Source organism: Ursus maritimus, unplaced genomic scaffold, assembly GCF_017311325.1.
Source record: "Ursus maritimus isolate PB19 unplaced genomic scaffold, ASM1731132v1 scaffold_3, whole genome shotgun sequence".
Taxonomy (NCBI): Eukaryota; Metazoa; Chordata; class Mammalia; order Carnivora; family Ursidae; genus Ursus; species Ursus maritimus.
The window spans coordinates 58,594,202-58,617,684 of NW_024425563.1; the positions used below are offsets into that span (position 1 = coordinate 58,594,202).

Consider the following 23,483-nt stretch of genomic DNA (forward strand, 5'->3'; position numbering starts at 1 on the left):
ATTTTAATTCAATTAAGAAATAAAGTTTGGGGTGGGAAAAGAAACAAAGTTTAGGAAGCTCTCTACTTGCTAGATGGGATGCTGCCCAATTCATGAAGTGCTTAATAAAGCCTTAGGTCTCCAAATTAAGAAGAAAAAAAAAAAAAAACACTTAGATATGTTACCAAAGAGATTTTTAATTCGCTTTTCGATTTTGAAATATTTTAGGACATTCATCATATCGAGACTGTGACAAAAGAAGAATCCTTTGTTAATATGGGAAATTATGTCATGAAAGAACATAAATATTATTAGAAAATATATATATAAATAGAATACAAATATATGCATTCAATCTATTAAAACAATACTCTCATAGTTCTCAAAATATAATTTGATTAAGCAATCTCAGACTTACAACATATTTTAAGTTAGAAAAATAACTAACAAATACTGATAAGTCATCTAAATATTCAATCAAGCTTGAATAACAGTGATAAAACAAGGCTGAAGCTGGGAAATAAGCAGAAGATTCTTAGTTTTCCATTAGGCAGCAGGGCATGGATATTATTTCCTAGCATATGAATATAATCCTCCCTGCCTTTCCCCAAGTTCAGTGATATTTGTGCCACCATAAAATATTTTCAAAAATACTAATTTACAAATTAGTTAGAAAATTAACTCTTAGATGCCCACCCAGTGCATCATGCCTATATTTTATAAATTACACTTTCATTTGGAGTATAAAATTTTGTTTATGTTGCAAATTCTGCAGAGGATTTTTAAGTGTGACTGCTGTTTTTATTGCATTAAAATTCACATAACATAGATTCATTATTTTAACCATTTTAAAGTCTACAATTCACTGGGTTTTTAGTACATGCACATTGCTGTCCAAACATCACAACTATATAATTTCAGCATATTTCCATCACCCCCAAAACTCCCATATTCTGGGCATTCCATTCAACTGGAATCATATAGTTTGTTGTCTTTGTCTGGCTTCTTTCACTTCAAGGTCCATAGATGTTGTAGCATGTATCAGTACTTCATTCCCTTTTGTAGCTAAAAATATTCCATTTTATGGATATACCACATTTGTTTATCCATTCATCAGCTCATGTACATTTGAGTTGTTTCCATGTTTGTATACACTTAAGCAGAGAATTGCTAGGTCATAAGAAAACCTAAATTTAACGTTTTGAGGAACTGCCAAACAGATTTTCACAGGGCTATATACTATTTCACATTCCTACCAGCAATGTATGTGAATTCCAATTTCTCTACATCTTTGCCACACTTGTTATTTTCTAGTTTTTCTTTTATTATAGCCATCTTAGTAGTCATGAAATGGTTTCTATTTGTATTTCATTAGGTATTTGTTAATGACTAATGATATTGAACATCTTTTCAAATGCTTATTGGTCATTAGTGCATCTTCTTTGAAGAGATGTCTCACCAGAAGTCTTCTGGCTAGCTTTTTAATTTGGTTGTTTATCTTTCTGCTGTTGAGATTGTTTGGGGTGCATGTGTGTATGCTATACCATGTTTGAAGCTTACACAGTTTCCTCTGTATTTCTTTTTCAGTATATATTTTTGCTAGCCCTTTCCATACTAGGATCAGAGTTAATTTGTTATGCCTGTCTCTTGCTAGATTGTAGGCTGCTCTGGGGGAGCAATGCGTTTTCATTTTTCATAGCACTCAAATTTTTTGTTAAAGATGAAATAATAACATCATAATAAATATTGTGATTCAATTGATCTATTCCTAAATTACCACAAATAAGTAGTAATTACTTTGACATTTACCTTGGCAGAAACATAAACTACTTTAGAGACCAGGTTCTATATGGAAAGAGAGATATGAAGCTGATTCTTTATTCCTGAATCCTTCTTTGCCAATGATAAGGCATTATTCTAACTTTGCAGAACACCTTTTACTTCTTCACATTTATAGATGTAGATGCAGAGCCTACTGTACATACCTATATACACATATACATATCCAGATGCACAAACTCTAGGAATAACATATCCCAAAGATATGTTTATTTTAACTCCTATCTGAGCCCCATGGTAAAATGGACGGGCAAAGAAGAAAAATTTGCTTATACCTAGGCCTTCCACAGAATGTTAGAGATACTGACTAAACATAGGTTTCTCTTTTTTTTTTTTTCAACCTCCTGTCTCTTTATTTTTACATCTAATGGTCATTAAATTCTGTGTCTTTGGCACCCTTTTTATTTTTTATTTTTTTAATGTTTTTATTATATTATGTTAGTCACCATACAGTACATCCCTGGTTTCTGATGTAAAGTTCGATGATTCATTAGTTGTGTATAACACCCACTGCACCATGCAATACGTGCCCTCCTTACACCCATCACCAGTCTATCCCATTCCCCCACCCCACTCCCCTCTGAAGCCCTCAGTTTGTTTCTCAGAGTCCATAGTCTCTCATGCTTCATTCCCCCTTCTGATTACCCCCCCTTTCTTTATCCCTTTCTCCCCCTACCTAGTTCTTATGTTCCATAGATGAGAGAAATCATATGATAATTGTCTTTCTCTGCTTGATTTATTTCACTTAGCATTATCTCCTCCAGTGCCGTCCATGTTGCAGCAAATGTTGAGAAATCCTTCTTTCTGATAGCTGAGTAATATTCCATTGTATATATGGACCACAACTTCTTAATCCAGTCATCTGTTGAAGGGCATCTCGGCTCCTTCCATGATTTAGCTATTGTGGACAATGCTGCTATGAACATTGGGGTGCATATGGCCCTTCTCTTCACTACGTCTGTATCTTTGGGGTAAATACCCAGTAGTGCAATGGCTGGGTCATAGGTAGCTCAATTTTTAACTTTTTAAGGGACCTCCACACGGTTTTCCAGAGTGGCTGTACCAACTTGCATTCCCACCAACAATGTAGGAGGGATCCCCTTTCTCCACATCCTCTCCAGCAATTGTTGTTTCTTGCCTTGTCTATTTTTGCCATTCTAACTGGTGTAAGGTGGTATCTTAGTGTGGTTTTGATTTGAATTTCCCTGATGGCTAATGATTTTGAACATTTTTTCATGTGTCTGTTAGCCATTTGTATGTCATCATTGGAAAAGTGTCTGTTCATATCTTCTGCCCATTTTATGATTTATTTGTTTCTCACGTATTGAGTTTGAGAAGTTCTTTGTAGATCTTAGATACCAGTCTTTTATCTGTAGCATCATTTGCAAATATATTCTCCCATTCTGTGGGCTGCCTCTTAGTTTTTTTGACTCTTTCCTTGGCTGTGCAGAAGCTTTTTATCTTGATGAAGTCCCACAAGTTCATTTTATCTTTTGTTTCTCTTGCCTTTGGAGATGTGTCATGAAAAAGGCTGCTTTGGCAGATGTCGTAGAGGTTGCCGCCTATGTTCTCCTCTAGGATTTTGATGGATTCCTGTCTCACATCGAGGTCTTTCATCCATTTGGAGTTTATCTTTGTGTATGGTGTGAGAGTGTGGTCAAGTTTCATTCTTTTGCATGTAGCTGTCCAATTTTCCCAGCACCATTTATTGAAGAGACTGTCTTTTTACCACCGGATGTTTTTTCCTGCTTTATCAAAGATTAGCTGCCCAAAGAGCCGAGGGTCCATTTCTGGGGTCTCTATTCTGTTCCATTGGTCTATGGGTCAATTTTTGTGCCAGTACCATGCTGTCTTTGTGATCACAGCATTGTAGTACAGCTCGAAATCCGGCATTGTGATGCCCCCAGCTTTGTTTTTCCTTTTCAACAGTTCCTTGGAGATTCGGGGCCTTTTCTGGTTCCATACAAATTTAAGGACTATTTGTTCCAGTTCTTTGAAAAATGTCCTCGGTATTTTGATCGGGATAGCATTGAAAGTGTAGATTGCTCTGGGTAGCATGGACATTTTAACTATGTTAATTCTTCCGATCCATGCGCATGGAATATTTTTCCATCTTTTTGTGTCTTCCTCAATGTCTTTCAAGAGTGATTTATAGTTTCTAGAATATAGAACCTTTACGTCTCCGGTTAATTCCAAGATAACGTATGGTTTTTGGTGCTATTGTAAATGGGATGGATTCCCTAATTTCTCTTTCTTCAGTCTCCTTATTCGTGTATAGAAATGCAACTGATTTCTGAGCATTGATTTTGTATCCCGCCACATTACTGAATTGCTCTATAACTTCTAATAGTTTGGGCGTGGATTCTTTTGGGTTTTCCATATAGAGTATCATGTCATCTGCGAAGAGAGAGAGTTTGACTTCTTCTTTGCTGATCTGAATACCTTTTATTCCTTTTTGTTGTCTGATTGCTGTTGCGAGGACTTCTAGTACTATGTTGAATAATAGTGGCGAGAGTGGGTGTCCTTGTCATGTTCCTGATCTTAAGGGAAAGCTTTTCCCCATTGAGAATGATATTTGCTGTAGGCTTTTCATAGATGGTTTTTATGAGATTGAGGAATGTACCCTCTATCCCTACACTCTGAAGGGTTTTAATCAGGAAAGGATGCTGTATTTTGTCAAATGCTTTTCTGCATCTATTGAGAGAATCATATGATTTTTGAATTTTTCTTTCTGGATAAAATCTATGACATTGATTGATTTGCAAATGTTGAACCACCCTTGCATCCCAGAGATGAATTCCACTTGGTCATTATGGATAATCCTTTTAATGTATTGTTGGATTCTATTAGCCAGGATCTTGCATTTACAATAGCACCAAAAACCATACGTTACCTTGGAATTAACTTAACCAGAGACGTAAAGGACCTATATTCTAGAAACTATAAATCACTCTTGAAAGACATTGAGGAAGACACAAAAAGATGGAAAAATAGGGGGCGCCTGGGTGGCACAGCGGTTAAGCGTCTGCCTTCGGCTCAGGGCGTGATCCCGGCTCCTCCCGGACTTCTCCAGAATACAGCCAATTAATCCGCAGCAGGATGCACAACGCTTGACCCGAGTGATCACTTAATCACTGCTTCTTGAATAGTAATTGTAAATGTTTGTAGATTGCGCTACAATTTGTGTCCTATTTTCACCTGCAAAGTCTTACAATGTTATAAGCCTCCTTAGGACAAGAAGGCGAGCCAACAGCAGGGTCCCCCTGCAACAGTGTAGCCTTTTTCCAACCAGACTGGGTGGCTACTGCGGCCATCCCCTTCATGCACCCTCTTGCCCTGGTTTCCCCTGTACCTCTCAATGCTGCGGTGGTACAGAAAGAATTGGGTTTGAGGGCTTCGGGGAGGGGGAATGGGGTAGGCTGGTGATGGGTATTAAGGAGGGCACGTATTGCATGGTGCACTGGGTGTTACACGCAAGTAATAAATCATGGAACTTTAAAAAAATAATTAAAAAAATAAAAACAGGAAAAAAAAAAAGAATTGGGTTTGAAGAGGAAGCTCAGCGAACTTGTAATTGTCAATCACTAGTACTAATAATAGCTAACATAGCCGCCATGGGTCAGGCCACATTCTAGATGTCCTAAATACATTAACTCATTCACTCTCACATCAGTCGTATAAAGGTCATGCCCTTCTACAGTGTATCCATTTTGATGGAGCAGGAAACTCAGGCCACGGAAGGCTAAGAGAGTTGCTGGAGGACACGGGTAGTGAATGGTAGAGCCAGGAATCAGAGCCAAGCTCTCTGGTTTCAGAGCCCACTTCTTAAAACCTCTGTTGCAATGTTTTCCAAATTCCAAGTAGAGACTCTGTAGTGAGTTGCAAAACAGTTTGGGGTCATAACTTGCATTTATAAAGGTAGGAAGTATGAGAATACATTCCACCAAGTAAAGAGAATTGTTTTGCTCCAACATTTGTTTCCAAAACGTAGAGATGTCATAGAGTTTGACCAGTTTGCTTGTAACGACTGGGTACTTCACAGAGGCACCCAGCTCTGGGGTCAGAGAGGATAAATGCAGCCACCTTCGCATATGCCAGATTCTGTGCCCTGGGGACGAGGTCTGCAAGAGACAGCATCTGTTTCTAATTTGCCCACCCAGAGGGAGCATCTTTGTCTAATTTTCACAAAGTCACCATAAAAATGAACAGTGCCTCTGTGCCCACAGTGTATGTGGCAGGTCGCGATGTCAAACGTAGTCCTTCTTATGGGCTGCTGAGAAACAAACTGAGGGCTTCAGAGGGGAGTGGGGTGGGGGAATGGGATAGACTGGTGATGGGTGTAAGGAGGGCACGTATTGCATGGTGCAGTGGGTGTTATACACAACTAATGAATCATCGAACTTTACATCAGAAACCAGGGATGTACTGTATGGTGACTAACATAATATAATAAAAAAACATTAAAAAAAATAAAAAAAATAAAAAGGGTGCCAAAGACACAGAATTTAATGACCATTAGATGTAAAAATAAAGAGACAGGAGGTTGAAAAAAAAAAAAAAAGAGAAACCTATGTTTAGTCAGTATCTCTAACATTCTGTGGAAGGCCTAGGTATAAGCAAATTTTCTTCTTGCCCGTCCATTTTACCATGGGGCTCAGATATGGTTAAAATAAACATATCTTTGGGATATGTTATTCTAGAGTTTGTGCATCTGGATATGTATATGTGTATATAGGTATGTACAGTAGGCTCTGCATCTACATCTATAAATGTGAAGAAGTAAAAGGTGTTCTGCAAAGTTAGAATAATGCCTTATCATTGGCAAAGAAGGATTCAGGAATAAAGAATCAGCTTCATATCTCTCTTTCATATAGAACCTGGTCTCTAAAGTAGTTTATGTTTCTGCCAAGGTAAATGTCAAAGTAATTACTACGATTTGTGGTAATTTAGGAATAGATCAATTGAATCACAATATTTATTATGATGTTATTATTTCATCTTTAACAAAAATTTGAGTGCTATGAAAAAATGAAAACGTACTGCTCCCCAGAGCAGCCTACAATCTAGCAAGAGACAGGCATAACAAATTAACTCTGATCCTAGTATGGAAAGGGCTAGCAAAATATATACTGAAAAAGAAATACAGAGGAAACTGTGTAAGCTTCAAACATGGTATAGCATACACACATGCACCCCAAACAATCTCAACAGCAGAAAGATAAACAACCAAATTAAAAGCTAGCCAGAAGACTTGGTGAGACATCTCTTCAAAGAAGATGCACTAATGACCAATAAGCATTTGAAAAGATGTTCAATATCATTAGTCATTAACAAATACCTAATGAAATACAAATAGAAACCATTTCATGACTACTAAGATGGCTATAATAAAAGAAAAACTAGAAAATAACAAGTGTGGCAAAGATGTAGAGAAATTGGAATTCACATACATTGCTGGTAGGAATGTGAAATAGTATATAGCCCTGTGAAAATCTGTTTGGCAGTTCCTCAAAACGTTAAATTTAGGTTTTCTTATGACCTAGCAATTCTCTGCTTAAGTGTATACAAAACATGGAAACAACTCAAATGTACATGAGCTGATGAATGGATAAACGAAATGTGGTATATCCATAAAATGGAATATTTTTTAGCTACAAAAGGGAATGAAGTACTGATACATGCTACAACATCTATGGACCTTGAAGTGAAAGAAGCCAGACAAAGACAACAAACTATATGATTCCAGTTGAATGGAATGCCCAGAATATGGGAGTTTTTGGGGGGTGATGGAAATATGCTGAAATTATATAGTTGTGATGTTTGGACAGCAATGTGCATGTACTAAAAAACCCAGTGAATTGTAGACTTTAAAATGGTTAAAATAATGAATCTATGTTATGTGAATTTTAATGCAATAAAAACAGCAGTCACACTTAAAAATCCTCTGCAGAATTTGCAACATAAACAAAATTTTATACTCCAAATGAAAGTGTAATTTATAAAATATAGGCATGATGCACTGGGTGGGCATCTAAGAGTTAATTTTCTAACTAATTTGTAAATTAGTATTTTTTGAAAATATTTTATGGTGGCACAAATATCACTGAACCTTGGGGAAAGGCAGGGAGGATTATATTCATATGCTAGGAAATAATATCCATGCCCTGCTGCCTAATGGAAAACTAAGAATCTTCTGCTTATTTCCCAGTTTCAGCCTTGTTTTATCACTGTTATTCAAGCTTGATTGAATATTTAGATGACTTATCAGTATTTGTTAGTTATTTTTCTCTAACTTAAAATATGTTGTAAGTCTGAGATTGCTTAATCAAATTATATTTTGAGAACTATGAGAGTATTGTTTTAATAGATTGAATGCATATATTTGTATTCTATTTATATATATATTTTCTAATAATATTTATGTTCTTTCATGACATAATTTCCCATATTAACAAAGGATTCTTTTGTCACAGTCTCGATATGATGAATGTCCTAAAAATATTTCAAAATCGAAAAAGCGAATTAAAAATCTCTTGGTAACATATCTAAGTGTTTTTTTTTTTTTTTTCTTCTTAATTTGGAGACCTAAGGGGCTTTATTAAGCACTTCATGAATTGGGCAGCATCCCATCTAGCAAGTAGAGAGCTTCCTAAACTTTGTTTCTTTCCCACCCCAAACTTTATTTCTTAATTGAATTAAAATAAACTTCAGTTTGTTTTTTATGTGTATTTAGAAAATTCTAAAAATATCTGCCAAATACTAAAATCTATACCTTGCCTCTGACTGCATTCACCATTGAGGCTTAGCTATACATTTTAATGTTCTTATTTGTCCAGCAGGGTTATTATTAGTTAATGGAGTAAAATATGAAAAATGCACTGCATTAGATGTAAAGTTCAACAAAGAATGCCTATGTTTTCTGTTTAAACAAAGCTTATTTCATTCATTTAGTTGTTATGTTATCAAAACAAAGGGAGAAGATACTACCTATTTATATATTTGCTCTTAATTCATACAATATATAGGTAATGGCCTTGCCTAATGGTATTGCCTAGTACATAGGCAATACACTTGGACAAAACATACTTTTTTCTGTTCCTTTCTTTTTTTGGTGTGATTGCTTTTTTCAACCAAATAGCCTTTCAAAAATGATAAAGAAGTTTTACTTGTGCATTTAAAATTTAATATCTCTTGGTGATTATATTTTAATAGATCTTTGTTTCTAAACTGGGTTATTTTACCACAGTAGGCATATATAAACAATTTGTGTTCTCTATTTCTTTATAGATTCTACAAAGAAATTAAAGGATGTTCTTGAAGAATTCCATGGTAATGGTGTGCTTGCAAAGTATAATCCTGAAGGGGTAAAGCTTTTTTTTTCTTTATATCATTTTCATATATACACTTGGAGGAGGTATTTCTTACAGAAGAGTCTTTGGAAATGTATGTACCATATACCATACCGTAAACAAAATGAAATTCATAATGAAATTCTATTCTGGAAAACACATAAAATAGTATACTACCTTTTTCATTCAAAACCCATTTGCTAATGAAAGTAATATTTCTCTAGTGCGTGTTTGAAAAGAGTATAGGTCATCTGTAATACAGCCTTTGATTCTTTTCCTAAACGTTAAATACATTGTAATTCTGAGATTGCTTGGTCAGGTATGATCAGGATGGATGGAAGGGAAGACCAAGCATGCCTACTGCTTACTCTGTGACCTACAAATTTTAACCCCAAATGAACACTGGTGGGGTGCAGGAGGGTTACTCCTTTTGGAGAATTATTCCCTTGACTACAGAAAGATTCTGCGATGAATATAACTGGTGTGTAATTTTAAAAAGCCAGCTTGGATAAAAAGTGAGGAACTTCTTCCCCTATCTTGTTTTAACCTACTACCAGTAAGCCAACAAGTCCCTGAAGTTCCTTCCTTATAAAAACTTCCTGTCCTGTTGATGGCTTTTGAACACCTGGCTTGAATGAGTGTCTCTCCTTTCCTAATTATTTGTTAAATAACCTTCCATTTACTGTTAGCTGAGAGATGTTATGTTTTAAATGTTTGAGCATCTTAGCTGTGAGTCCTTTTGCAGTTTCACCAAGTGATAGTCCACTGTATGGGAGTTAAAACAAATTACCCTTTACAAGAGAACCTTTCCCTTGGATGTATTATCTAGCCAGCTACATAGATTTGTTTGCTGATTAAAATATGATTTGTTTTTGTTTTCATTGTCATTATGGTTTTGCTTGTTTATAAGAGCACAGTTATTGGTTCTCCTTCAATATTATATTTCCTTGGGATTTATAGAATTTACATTTTAGTCAAAACCAAATCTCCAATTCTAACCTTAAAGCATTCATATTGTTTTATAATTTCCTTCCAGTATTTCTAATAGCTACTTTTTATGCCATATTTTCTTATTCTGTCTATATTCTGATATATTACTGTACCTTGTAAAAGACTTTAACCTAAGATTTATTTCCTTTTTCAAGTAAAGTTAATACTTAGAACCTAAAAATGATGGGGAAAATAAGGCAATTTAAAGCCATTCCCATTTTCCTATATCAGGAACAAAAGCAGATATCCAGCCTGCATTTCCCTCATATTTTATTTTCCTAGATACCACAGTGTGAGAGAAAAAAAAAAAAATTGCCAGATAAGCTTGTAGAACCAAAAATCTCAAAGACCAGGAATGCAGAGTGGGAAAGCTAAAAATGACAACTCTATGGAATTGCTATAAGACCTGAAAATATCACTAATATTTACATTCCCAACCATACTTGAAAATGTGCATGTTTTCTAGTCTATCTACAAAGATAAAATCAGTTTTTTTCCTCCCTAAAGATAGCTGCTGGCTATAAATTCAGTTGGAATGTGATCTTGTTTGCAAAGTAGCCTTTTTGCTTCAATGATTTCTTATTTAAAAGACTCTTAAGACTTGGTCTTACTGATATTATATATTTCATGAGGATTATCAGTCACTGTACACTGGATTTATTGAGGTATTTACTAGATTCATTCTTAGACACACATATGATGTCAGCCTTTTCAATAATGTAATAACTCTCCATAAATGCAGAGATCTGCTCTTGAAATGAATTATTAAAATAATGAACAGTTGAAAAACAAAAAAAAGTTAGGTCTCATTATGACCCCAGAATAATTCTAATTTAAGAGTGAAACCACTCTCTAATTTAACACTGATAGGTCTTTTCCCTTTAGGGGGAAAAAATACCCCAAAACAATTAAAGCTTACATGACTCTTAAACAATAGTATGTATTTTACAAAAGCCAATAGGAAGTAATTAGGAATATTCAGTGTTGAGAAAGAAATCGTTAATGCCTTGAGGTTCTCTTCAGTACATGACTTCATCCAGTTTATAAAAGGTTACTCTAACAGTATGACAGAATTCATACTATCTGTTCACATGGGAAATTATCACTCTGTGTTGACCAGTCAGGTTAATCTTAAAGTTGTTGTCAGAGATGACTACTATTATGCAAGAAAACTTTGAAAAGTGTGTAATCTACACTCCTTTTAGAATAAATAACCCTTTGTTTTCTAAAATAAATATTGCATATATCATCCATATAAAATGTACTTGCAAAGAAAAAGAAAGAACAGGCTAAATATCTCTTACTTGCTTCTTTTCTTATAAAGTAAAGCTGCTTCAATGGTAGGTGCATTGTATTTCTTATCATTTACTTGAATTACTGAGTTCTAAAAGGTCTCTATAAAAGCTTAATACAATGAATATGTGACCTGTTTATGTCTGTTTAAAGGAGAAGAAATATTAAGTGTGTTATATGGATGAGTCATTTATTTTTAATCTGTATCTTTTAAAGATCATTTAACAGTGTTTCTTTGAAAAAAATAACAGAATCAAATATATATATAAAAATCTGAACAATGCCTCTAAAGACTCCCTAAGAATAAAAACTTCAAGAAGGTCTTGAGATTCCCAAACAGATAAGATTATAAAGTTTTTAAATGAGGAAAGTCACTGTAGGAAAAGTAAAATGACTTTCCCAAGACTAACCAGCTAGTTTCATGACAAGAGCCACAATTAAAACCTAAGTGTCCGGAATCCCAGTTTAAGAATAATGCCCTTTCCTCTTCACTTCATTGTCTGGGCCATAGAATGAAAGGCAAGGCGGTTGGGAGATGAGAGTAAGGGGAAGAGAAAGGTATTTCACATACATTGAAAGGCATTTCTTAGGTAATGAGTATGGCATATTCCAGTGCATGTAATTACTACTAACTCATGCCCAACAAGGTAAAGAGATTGTCTCCAGCTAATCTTGTATGAATGATATAATATTAAGAGTATGATTATAGTTAATTTGTAGTAGCCATCCAGTCTCGGTAAGATGGTTCACAGTAATATATAGTCAGGAAATCTCAGATATAAATGATTCATGAAAGTAACGAAATGTGATAATATGAGAAAGAACCAGTTTGGCGTTGCATTTTATATATGAAAAATATATATAGTATAGTATAAGTAAATATATATTAAGGTAGTAATATTAATTATTTAATATTAATTAATAATATTAATATAAAATAGATTAATATAATATTTTATGTATATATTTTCCCCTGGATTTCAAATTCAATACTAAATTGTTCCAATGATGTCTAAAGACATGGGAAGAAATTAAGTAGTAGTATATGTATGGGAAGATGTTTATCTTTAAAGACATGGTAATGGGCGAGACATGTTATTCTCAAAGATGGAAGCATTAAGAGTGGGAAATAAACATTAATAATCTAATATAGATTTATATATACTGTTGTGTTATCATAATCTTCTCTGGAAGGTTTTAATCATTTTATATGTGTTATTCATTATATTTATCTCCTATTAGAACTGTTCTCTTATTACACTCCAAGATTGATTGAGTAAATGATTCTCAAATTTTAGCTTGTATCAGAATCACCTGGGGGTCTCTTTAAAACACAGATTGCTGCCTGCTCTCCTGTCTTCGCCTTAGTTTCTATGTTTCTAGGGTGAGGCTCAAAAATGTATATTTCTATCAGTTTCCCAGTTGATGATAATGATACTGTTTCAGGACCACATTCTGAGATCCATGGATCTAGGGTATGTTTTAAAATCAATCTGTAAAATCGACCTTTTAGTTAAGTTATCAGCAATATGAGATGATGAGTATAAATTATCTTACATTAACACCTGTATTCTTTCTTTCCTTGCATGCACAGAAACAAGACATTCTTAACCAAGTAAGACATTTTCTTTTCTATTAAAATCTGTCTTTCTTTATTCTGATATGAGCTATGAATTTCTCATCTGTATCACTGACCTGTACTTTTGTACCATTAAGATTCGTACAATATGCAAGGCTATCTGTAATCCTTATAAAGTTATAACTGACTGATATTTGTTCAAATCAAAGTCCTCAAATGGAAGAACTAATACCTTAATGGAATCAGAGATGGTCTAGAGGTGGGCTTAGTTTTGTAGATTCTTGAATTTAATTTTCTAATTTCACTAAAACATAATCAGACTCCAATAAAATAATTTACTTAATGAAAGTCTTAATTTATTAATTTACAATAGCAAGTTTATAATTGCATGTAAATGCAATTGGTAGGGATTTCTTTTGGGGGAGGTTACGCATCTATAGTGTTATTAGAATCTGTGAGGGAAATTGAACTGAAAAGCCACTGATCTTTGCCTTCCTGGGAAAAAGAGTAACCCATCTGTTGCTTCAGTCACTCTCTCCCAGTAAAGCCCATTTTCTAAAGCAAGTTTTGGGTCCATAGTTCAGCTTGGTGCATAGAATTACAACACATTTTGGGGATCTCTGAATGGATTTTTCTATCATACTAGGAATATCTCTTATCAAAATGCATGAGATACTTAAAACCATAGTATTGTCTCCCTAAGAAAGTAACCGATATGTATTAGCTTTTTATTCACAAGTTTTCCTCTGGTTTCAATGACAGCAAACACCGTGATCTCATCCCCAACATGTTACAGTACAGTTGGTTATACCAGAATGATCTTGATTGACTTAGATACAGGTCCTACATACTACAATCTCTTAGGATGAGGCAGGATTGAAATGGCAACTCATTGATGGCAATGACTTTCACTAGTCTCTTTCAGAGGATGACATGTCCCTGATCTTATCCCTGACCTCTGTGGAAACCTACCAGATCCCCCAAAGACAGACTACATGGGCTTTATGGTTTTAGGAGGCAACTCTTCAGAGTAAATGGCTGCTTCTATGCAGCAGGATTTATCTATTAAAGGATATTTATTGAACAACTTGGTCAACAAACACACCTTTCTGCATAATCTGCATACCTACTAGAGGCTGTCTGAAAATTGGTGTCAAAATTATCCCTGCTGTTTCTTGGGGTTAGCGGAATGAGTTTCTTCCTTTTCCTTGCTCAGTCTTTGTTCCAAATGGAGATGTTTAGTAGGCAAGCAATTTCAGTTGCAGAATAGAAGGAACAGGGGAACCTGAGGTTAGCCAAAGGCGGCGGGGAGTGGGCAGGAGAAGGGCATGTGTAGTTATTGCTCTGTGGTGTTCTTGGTCTCTCAGTGTTTTGTGAGTGTAGGATTTTCTCTTTACATTTCCTGTTAGTAGATGATCCTTGGCCCAAGGCTAAGTTACATTTCATAGTTCCCTGGGCTTCCCTTATCTTTGCACTGGGTACTCTGCACTGGAGATTCTGCTAATGTGTATAACCTTCACATTTAGACAACTGAGTTGCTTCATCCCCTTAATAAGAAACCTGGGAATTAGTAACCTACATTTGGTAATGCTGTTGCCTAATGTGATATTTTAAATGTCTTTAACAAGAATATTGACACTGATATAATTATTAGCAATGATATAAACACCCTTTTATTGTAAGCTATAATTGTCCTTCCAGAACCAAATTCAACTTTTCCCATTAAAGAAAGCATCTGGAAAGTATAACAGAGAAAACGTAGTCTTAGGAGTCCAACTGAACTGAGTTCAAATCCCACATCTGCCACATATTAGCAAGTCTTAGACAAGTTACTAGCCTCAGTTTGTTCAGCTATCAAATGAAAAGAATATTGACCTTATTGGGTTGTTAAGAAGGTTAAATTCTAAAGTGTATATAAAATAGTTAGCTCCGTGCCTGATGTATTGGTGTTCCAATGGTGTTTAAAGGCAGTGGCTGTTGGTCACGCTTTAGTGACAAACATGATTTCTTACAAAAGTTCTAGAATATACATGAAAAGTAAACGTGGGGATTGGTGAGATACACTACCAACCAATCCTGTCACCTTTATTTTCTGAGCCTCTCTTTTCTCAACTATAAAGTGAGAAAATAGAACTCTGATGTCTTTCCAACTCTAAATTGATTTCCTTCTACCATGAGGTATGAGTGGAGGACATAAGATGTGATTTGTTTCCTCTGCCAAGCCTGGCCACAATGCAGAATGCTGTCCTGGTATTAGAGTTATTGTGTCTGTTGTATCTGTTCCTCCTCCCTCAACTGCATAAATGCCAGGGCGGTTAGTTAGCAAGGAATGGAAGTAACATGTTAACCAGTATTTCTGCTTCTCTTCCCTATGACTCTCACCACAAAGTCAGTCCTTTTCCTCCTCTCATCGCACAACCAGAGCAAAATTTTGAAAACAGACCACCAAACTGAATAATAAAATACCTTCTGTAATTCTGTATTAATGAGCTCATATTGACTATATATTAATTATTGTTGAAATATATAGTAACTTTCTTTTCAATATGTGACCTCAATTAGATTGGAACCATGTAAAAATAGTTTGAGAAGATATTTACATAGATACTTATGAGCTTAATTAGCTACATCTTATCATAATTAAACACATCAATTTGAATAGCTTCTTATAGGTTTCTTGTAACCGCACTGAGGATCCAATCTCGATATGGCCAAAAAATATACTATCTCGTATCTATGACAACATGTAGAATTTGAGAGTGGGCCATCTGGAATATTGTATCCTAAATTGAAAACTTAATGATTTGACTGTTTGAAGTGGCTAGGTGATATCACAGTTGATGTATTTCTCCCCTAACCTTCTATAATAAACACACGGAAATGTATTTTCTGCTACTGTAGTTGCCCTCACTTCTGCTCTGCTCCCCTGCCCCTCCTCACTGGCTTTTATAGAAATGCCTCTAAAACAAGAGTATTTTTATACTTCAGGACATTTGCACTACCTGTTTTGTCTGAGATGTTCTTTATCCAGATGTGTGCAAAGCTAACTCCCTCATCTCCTGTAAAGCTGTATTCAAAGAACAGATTCTCATTTCCTGATCATCGGATTGAAAACTACAAGCACCCCTTCCCAAAATATAAAAACATTTTCCTTCTTTTTTTCCCTACAAACTTAATACTGTCAAATGTACATTTAGCCTATTTATTTTTTTATTTCCTTATTCCCTTTATTAGAAGGTAAGCCTCTGGTAGAAGGATTTTTGCATGTGCCAGTAGCATCTTTACCCCAACAGCTAGGACAGAGTCTAGTACAAAGTGGGTGTACCACGAACATTTGCTGAATATGAGAAAATCTCCATCCTGAAAGCACCAGAATAAATTAATGATAGAGTGATGACATTTATTTTCATTCACTTTGAATCTACTTGGATGAATGCTGGTGTTATTTCTTTAGTATTAGCAGGGATTTAAAAACAAAGGATCCAGATGGTCAGATATAATAATGAAAGGCATATAGAAATGTGTTTTGAATCCATGCCAATTTGGCAGCAACATCTGAGCAGCTCCCTCAGTCTGAATTCTTTGCAGATTCTCTATGTTATCTCCCTAAATAGTCTGTGGCTGCTCCTTAAGAAAAAAAAAAATGAAAAAGCAGTTCTCAGAATTTTAAACATTGTGTGTTGTGTATGTCTTTGAGCTTATAGTCAGTTTGATTTTTGAACACTCATTCACTTAAGTCCAACCCAACTTTTGTCATTAGTGTTTCCATTGATGTGCATGTAAGTGATCTCATTCTATTAAAGGTCACAATGTTCAAAAATCAATTCTAATGCTGCTACACGACAGCAGTAGAGAACAAGATACTTAAATTCAGCAGTGTTCTACTGAATCTTGAAATAAGGAAAATGTATAGATAGAGGACAGTCTCCACTTACAAAAATGTCTGATATGTTGGACAACATAGAATTTTGAAAGAGATTTGAAAATCTTTTACCAACAAGAAAAGGAGGAGATGGGTTAACCAGAAAAGGCACTGAAGAATTATTCCTCTATGAATTGGAAACACTGAAATAGCTAATTTTTGGCTTTAAAGAAGTTTGAGTTTTACAGCTTTTGTAAGCTGTGTGTAATGACCGAAATGTAAGGGAGGGGAATTTTGCTCCCACCAACACTGTGAAAAAGTTTGAAAGAGAAGTTTACATCATCAGTAAAGCTTAATGAATAGGATGACATCATGTCATAGAAAACTTCATTCTTATTTTGATAATAGACTTTTATTTTTTAAAGTAAAATATCTGTTTATAAATGCTCATGTTCTAAAACCAGTGGTTAGTCATTGTTGCCTGATAGAGAATAATAATCACAAAATGTCTAAAACACAAAAACTGCAGGCTTGATTCAGGAAGATGCAGTGAATTTTCTGGTTTTCTGGACTAATAAAGAGGAAGGCAAATTAAGATAATAAAAAATCCATTAAACCTCAAACCAGGACTTCCTTTTATTATTTTATTATTTCATTTATTTTGCATGCTGTGTGCCCAAGGGCATGTTAAGTGCTTTATATTGATTTATTATTACATTTAGATGACAGTCCTGAATGGTTGATCTTATATATCACTTTATATGGAAAAAATTAAGGCTTAGATCTGTCAGAGAATAAAACTAAGCTGCTTTTTGCTTATTGAGCAAGGCAGAGCTGCAGCATTTAATTTTAGAAAGTTTTCCTGAGAACTGAAAAAGGACAAGTACTAAGGCATTCCTTATTAACAGAGATACTATACATTTTTTTTTTTCTTTTTGGTTGTTTATTTTTCTGGTTTTCATCATTAAATTAAAGGCATTAATTTCAAAGAGGTTCTATTTAGGTTATGTAAGGCTCTATAAAGAGCACACACTTGGGATGTGGCAGATTTTTTCTTTAAAAGAGCAGATAAATTCCTTGCCCCAAATCACTCAGGTGGCAAATGGAGATATTGGAATATGACACACAAAATATTTTATTCTCAAGTTCTTGTTTTGTTTTTGTTTCTTGGTTGGTTGTTATTGTTTTCCTTTGTTATCATGTTAAACCCTTGCCTTGAAATAGTTCTGTTGTAAAATATAATCATATCCCAACAGAAGATCCAGAGAAAAACTGTCAACAGTCCTAGTCCTTTGTTTGTATTTTGTTACCAGCTTTCTAAAACAAATAATAATAATAACCAAAAAGGATGAACCATGTAATGACTTGTTAAATGCATATAAAAACAGTTGAGGTAATGTGGTTTTGAAGCTTATTCTTCAAAAATTGTTTGAAATTTCTATCCGATGAAGAGGTAGTTATTGTTGTTTTTACCTGTAGATGGAGAAATTAAGGCACAGAGAGATCAATAAATTGCCCACGTTGACATAGCTAGAAAGTGTTGGATCTGAGAGTAGATGCAGGTAATCTGACTTCAAAACCATGTTCCTGTCATCTGTTATGGTGGCAAACACAATGCTGACCACAAAAGGCTTAGGGCTAAGAAGCAAGAGTGAATATAAATAACCATGCTTCTAACTACAATGCCTATAAATACGTTTGTTACACAAATTCCCATATTTTTGTAATAAAATTAACTCCTGGTGTCCCATGAGGCTTCACACATTGGAGGATTGTCTACTGAAGTTGGTTACTAATTCAACTGAGCGTGGATTACTTCTCTCACGATAGGCCACGCCTAAGGAACCCTATTAGTAAGAGAAGGTATCTCTGCTCAAGAAAACGCATTTGGATACAGTGGTCTGGGTATGGCCTTATCTGCGTATCTTGAAACCTCAGTTTCATTCATGGTAGCAAATGGCTTTTCGAAAGTACTTCTGCTACCCGAGGCTGTTCTTTATATTTTTATATTATTCATGGTTTTTAATTATGTGGTTCACTCCACTAGTAGAATTTATAATATTTTGTGCAGGTGGTGATTTCTTATACATGGAAGAAGATGAAGTCTTTTTACTGCCACCAGTGTAAATGTCTGAAGTGCCCTTCATGAATAAGCAAAGCAAGATTAAACTAACGAAAATTGTCAGAATGCGGTGTAGGCAGAGTTTTGCAACCATTAATAAACAAAGAGAAGTTTTTTTTGGGTTTTTTTGTTTGTTTTTGTTTTTTGTTTTTTTGTTTTTTGTTTTTTGTTTGGTTTTTTACTGGCTTGAGATTCTATTAAGGTGGAGAAGCATACATAGTACATATTCTTAATTGGCACATGATCTGATCTACAAAATGTACTTTCTCTAGTGATGTCCCTGTATGTCATATTCCATTTTAGGTTTATTCAAAATAATACTATAATAAAATTGGTCATTCTGTACCATCTTACCCCAATATAATTACATGGAACAAATACATTTTCTATCCAAAATAGCAGTTTAAGGAATTAACTTTATTCTCATCTGCCAGAAGTTTGATCAAAATTAAGAACATCAGTTTCTGCCAAATTTCATTTTTGCCCTATTTTTAGTTTCATCTCAGTTACACTGAACTGGGTAGAAAAAAAAATGCCCTTCAAGGGCTTCCTATGAGGCCCATTGACCTTGCACTCTCTTGATCTGGACAGCTGTGGCTTTATTCCAGCTTTCTCTCTGTAGGTCTCCTTGTCCTTTCAAATGGCCTACTGGATGGGACCCAACACAACCCCACTGGCCTCTTCCATATGGTCTACATCAATTTCCAGGAAACATTTATGCGTCATTGTCCTTGCAGTTGTGAGGGTGTTGGCCAAGCCCAGTATAGTACCATTTACTTGCCTTTGTCCCAAAGCACCTACACTCTTGTCCTCAATTTTCCAGGCAAGAGTTAGATCCTGGTCCACTGCCCTCTCCTCAGAGGAAGCAAGCTCTCCAGGTGGCTCCTATGAAATCCTCTACTTAACTCAAGGATAGAAGGTGGTTCCCATCACCATTTCCCTGAGTGGACATGAAGACTCTTAGTGTACCAGTGATTCTCTCCAAATAAATGTCTGTTTTTTTGTTCGTTTGTTTTCTATAGACCTGCAGTGAATATGACTGGGCAAGGATCTTGATTTTTTTTTTATTTTAATGTTTTTTTATTATGTTAGTCACCATACAGTACATCCCCGGTTTCCGATGTAAAGTTCGATGATTCATTAGTTGCGTATAACACCATGCAATACGTGCCCTCCTTACTACCCATCACCAGTCTATCCCATTCCCCCACTCCCCTCCCCTCTGAGGCCCTCAGTTTGTTTCTCATAGTCTCTCATGCTTCATTCCCCCTTCTGATTACCCCCCTTTCTTTATCCCTTTCTTCCCCTACCGATCTTCCTAGTTCTTATGTTCCATAGATGAGAGAAATCATATGATAATTGTCTTTCTCTGCTTGACTTATTTCACTTAGCATTATCTCCTCCAGCACCATCCATGTTGCAGCAAATGTTGAGAAATTGTTTTTCTGAAAGCTGAGTAATATTCCATTGTACATATGGACCACAACTTCTTAATCCAGTCATCTGTTGAAGGGCATCTCGGTTCCTTCCACGATTTAGCTTGAAATAGGTTTCTTTGAAAGTTTGCATGGGCAGTTTTAGAATTTCGCTTTGAAATTTCATATCAATTGATGTTGGTATTATGGTGAAACTTTTACATTAACCCCTTTCTCCAGTTGTCGAGAACAGGAGTCACCATTAGAGCCAAGGAAAGGAGAAAAGAGAAGGTCTTTTATTCAGAGTATTCCCACTGTGTTCACGACTCTGCATTAGCATGTTCACATTAGTTGCCTGATTTCGTTGTAATGGTAACTCCGCAGGAATGGGAATATTACTCCCAATTTACAGAGGAGGAAACTAACTTTCAAAGAGTAGATTTTTTTAAGGTGATACAGATAGTGTGGAAATAGAAATGTCTGACTGGAAAGCTTCTGCCTTTCCTGTTGCCCTGCCACAGGTAAGATGTATATATATCTAAGCACTGCAGTTAGCCTAGGACTGCTTCCTGTATTTCTCAAATAGTTACGGTCCTTTTGTGGACTTGGATATAGAAATATTCGAGGTCAATTCGACAACTGTTGATTCTGAGTTTAGAACATAATCTTAACATTGGCTGAGTCTTAGAATATATGTTTAATTTTTTTTTTCCAGACGATAGATTTTGAAGGTTTTAAGCTATTTATGAAGACGTTCCTAGAAGCAGAGCTTCCCGATGATTTCACAGCACACCTTTTCATGTCATTTAGCAACAAATTTCCTCATTCTAGTCCAATGGTAAAAAGTAAGCCTGCTCTCCTTTCAGGAGGTAAGTCTAATTATGTACTTTAAAAATGTATATGTAGTAAAATCCTCGAAGCAAAAATCAGTATCAAGTTCTCTATAAGAGAAGAGATGATTTGCTTAAGATATCTTTCAGGATTTATACTTTCATACTAAGATTGTGCAAAATATTTAAAGTGTCTCCAATGTAGTAACAGCTAAACATTAGAGAAAATATACTTTGTCATTATCCATCATTTGTCATTCAGAGTCTTAGAAGTCTATGTTTAGGTAATAATCTTAAGAGAAACTTCCATCAAATATGGAAAAGTGCTCTTTGAAATGACTAGTTAAATATAGATAACTTTATATATGAAAATGTAGTCACAAAGCAGTTATGTGTAGGAAACATAATATTTATATCACTTGTGTAAATTTCTAACATACTTTTGTAGGAGAGTTTTGGGTTTTCTCTTAGACACTTTTTTTTTTAATTTAATATCACCATGGAGATGATTGGTTCTGTCATTATGTGTAGCTTTTCAGAGCTGTCTAATGAATTAATACCTGTTGCTAATTGTGTCCAGCTCCATCCAGTCAGAAGAACAAAAATCTCACTGTATTACCTTAATGAATGTAAAATAGGTGATTGGTTAAACAGTGTTGGAGGGTTGAAAAACCAAAGAGAAATGCGAAGGTAATGCAGAAGTAGAACCACAGGAAGCATGTGCCACTCCTAGGCTGGACTAATCAAAACTCAGAAGCCTGGAGGAAGGACTTCTTTGCACTGGGATGCAGGGTTCTGCTGGGAAGGGGCTGCCTGGCAGATCTCACCCTGGGACTTCTGTGGAGGTGATACTTCCTTCTGGGTTTGGTAGCTCAGGAGCTCAGGGGGTCTTGCTTCCTGGCAGTCAGACATCTTAGGAACATCACCATGGTCTGTGCAGGATTGTGCAGCCAGGCTCACTGTGCCTTTCTCCATGTGGAAATAAGCTGGACACTAGCACCTGTTGTTCCTGGAAAGGTGTGCTGGAGAGATCTAACAGGAAGTGAAGACAAACTAGCAGGAACAGCCCCTTCTCCTTCCTTCCTTGTCATGTCTCTCTAGTGCCCCCTGTTAACTCAATAGGAATCCAGCTCATAATGGCGAAGTATGGTCTGAGGCAGCGTTTCTCATACTCTTTGTGATCTCAGGACTTTTTTGGGTTCCTAAAATTATTTAGGACGCCAAAGAACTTGGGTGTTATCCATACTAAAGGTGAGACATTGTAAAAATAACAATGAACAACATGTTAACAAAAATAACATTTTTCTGAAAAATAACTTCAAAACTAAAAACCATTTGTGAGAAGAGTGGCATTGTTTGATATTGTGGCAAATCTCTTTCACCTCTGGCTTCCTATCTGCTTCTGTGTTTCTGTTACTCTATCATATGTTATACAGCCTCTTGAAAATTCTACTGTACACTCTGAGAGAATGAGAGGGGAAAAAGCAAATGATATCTCAGAATTATCATTAGCAATCATTTTGACCTAACAAATTCTCTGAAAGGGGCCTGGGAATCTCAGGGGAGACACTGGTCTTGAGACTTACCAGCCCGAGCATCACGAAGTAGTATATCAAAGTGTAGGTAGAGGGATAGGAGTTGTTTAATATTTGGCACTCTAATAAATTTTTTAAAAAATAATTAAAAAATTTAAAATTTAAAAAAAAATAAAACACCCAATTAAGAAATCGTTGGTTGAATCATAAACAAGGCTTAGGCAATCTGATGAAGACTCCGTACTCCTAAGCTTTACGTTGCGCTGCCTCCCTTTAATGAAATAATGTACCTTTCCTCCAGCAATCACAAGCTTTTTTAAAACAAGTGTACACCTTCCACATGATATATTTTGATCCTTTCAAAATATATAACTGAATATGTTCATCATAATCTTTAACTATCCTTAAGATATTTTAGTTCCTTAAAGAATTCCCCTATATCATGCATTGAAAGGACTCGCCCCACTTGTTTTTCTCTGAGTGAGTCTTATTTAGTGTGTTCTTACAGTGTACTCTTGGAGCTTACCACTGTTCTGCACTGAACGTTTTAAAAGGGGGCAATTCCTGACTTTGATCTAGAAATTAAAACTTCCTTGTTCTCCATTTCATGCTGTAAATGGACTGCACGTACCTTAGACTGAATAAAATAACAGAATTGTCTCTTCTTTCATTTTATATGAAGCAATACTA

The 23,483-nt window shown here is 35.4% G+C and overlaps 1 protein-coding gene across 7 annotated transcripts in view; it reads left to right on the plus strand.

Annotated features, from left to right (window-relative positions):
- DGKB (diacylglycerol kinase beta) overlaps positions 1-23,483 on the plus strand; it is a 604,621-nt gene that overhangs the window by 74,526 nt on the left and 506,612 nt on the right. For 3 of the 7 annotated variants that reach the window (XM_040644224.1, XM_040644226.1, XM_040644228.1), the window contains exons 2-4: positions 9,106-9,182; positions 13,045-13,065; positions 21,144-21,297. In XM_040644224.1, coding sequence (XP_040500158.1) covers positions 9,106-9,182; positions 13,045-13,065; positions 21,144-21,297 — 252 coding nt within the window. Of the gene's footprint in view, positions 1-9,105; positions 9,183-13,044; positions 13,066-18,472; positions 18,494-21,143; positions 21,298-23,483 lie in introns of those variants that run through there. The other 4 variants (XM_040644225.1, XM_040644227.1, XM_040644229.1 and 1 more) reach the window with 2 other exon arrangements.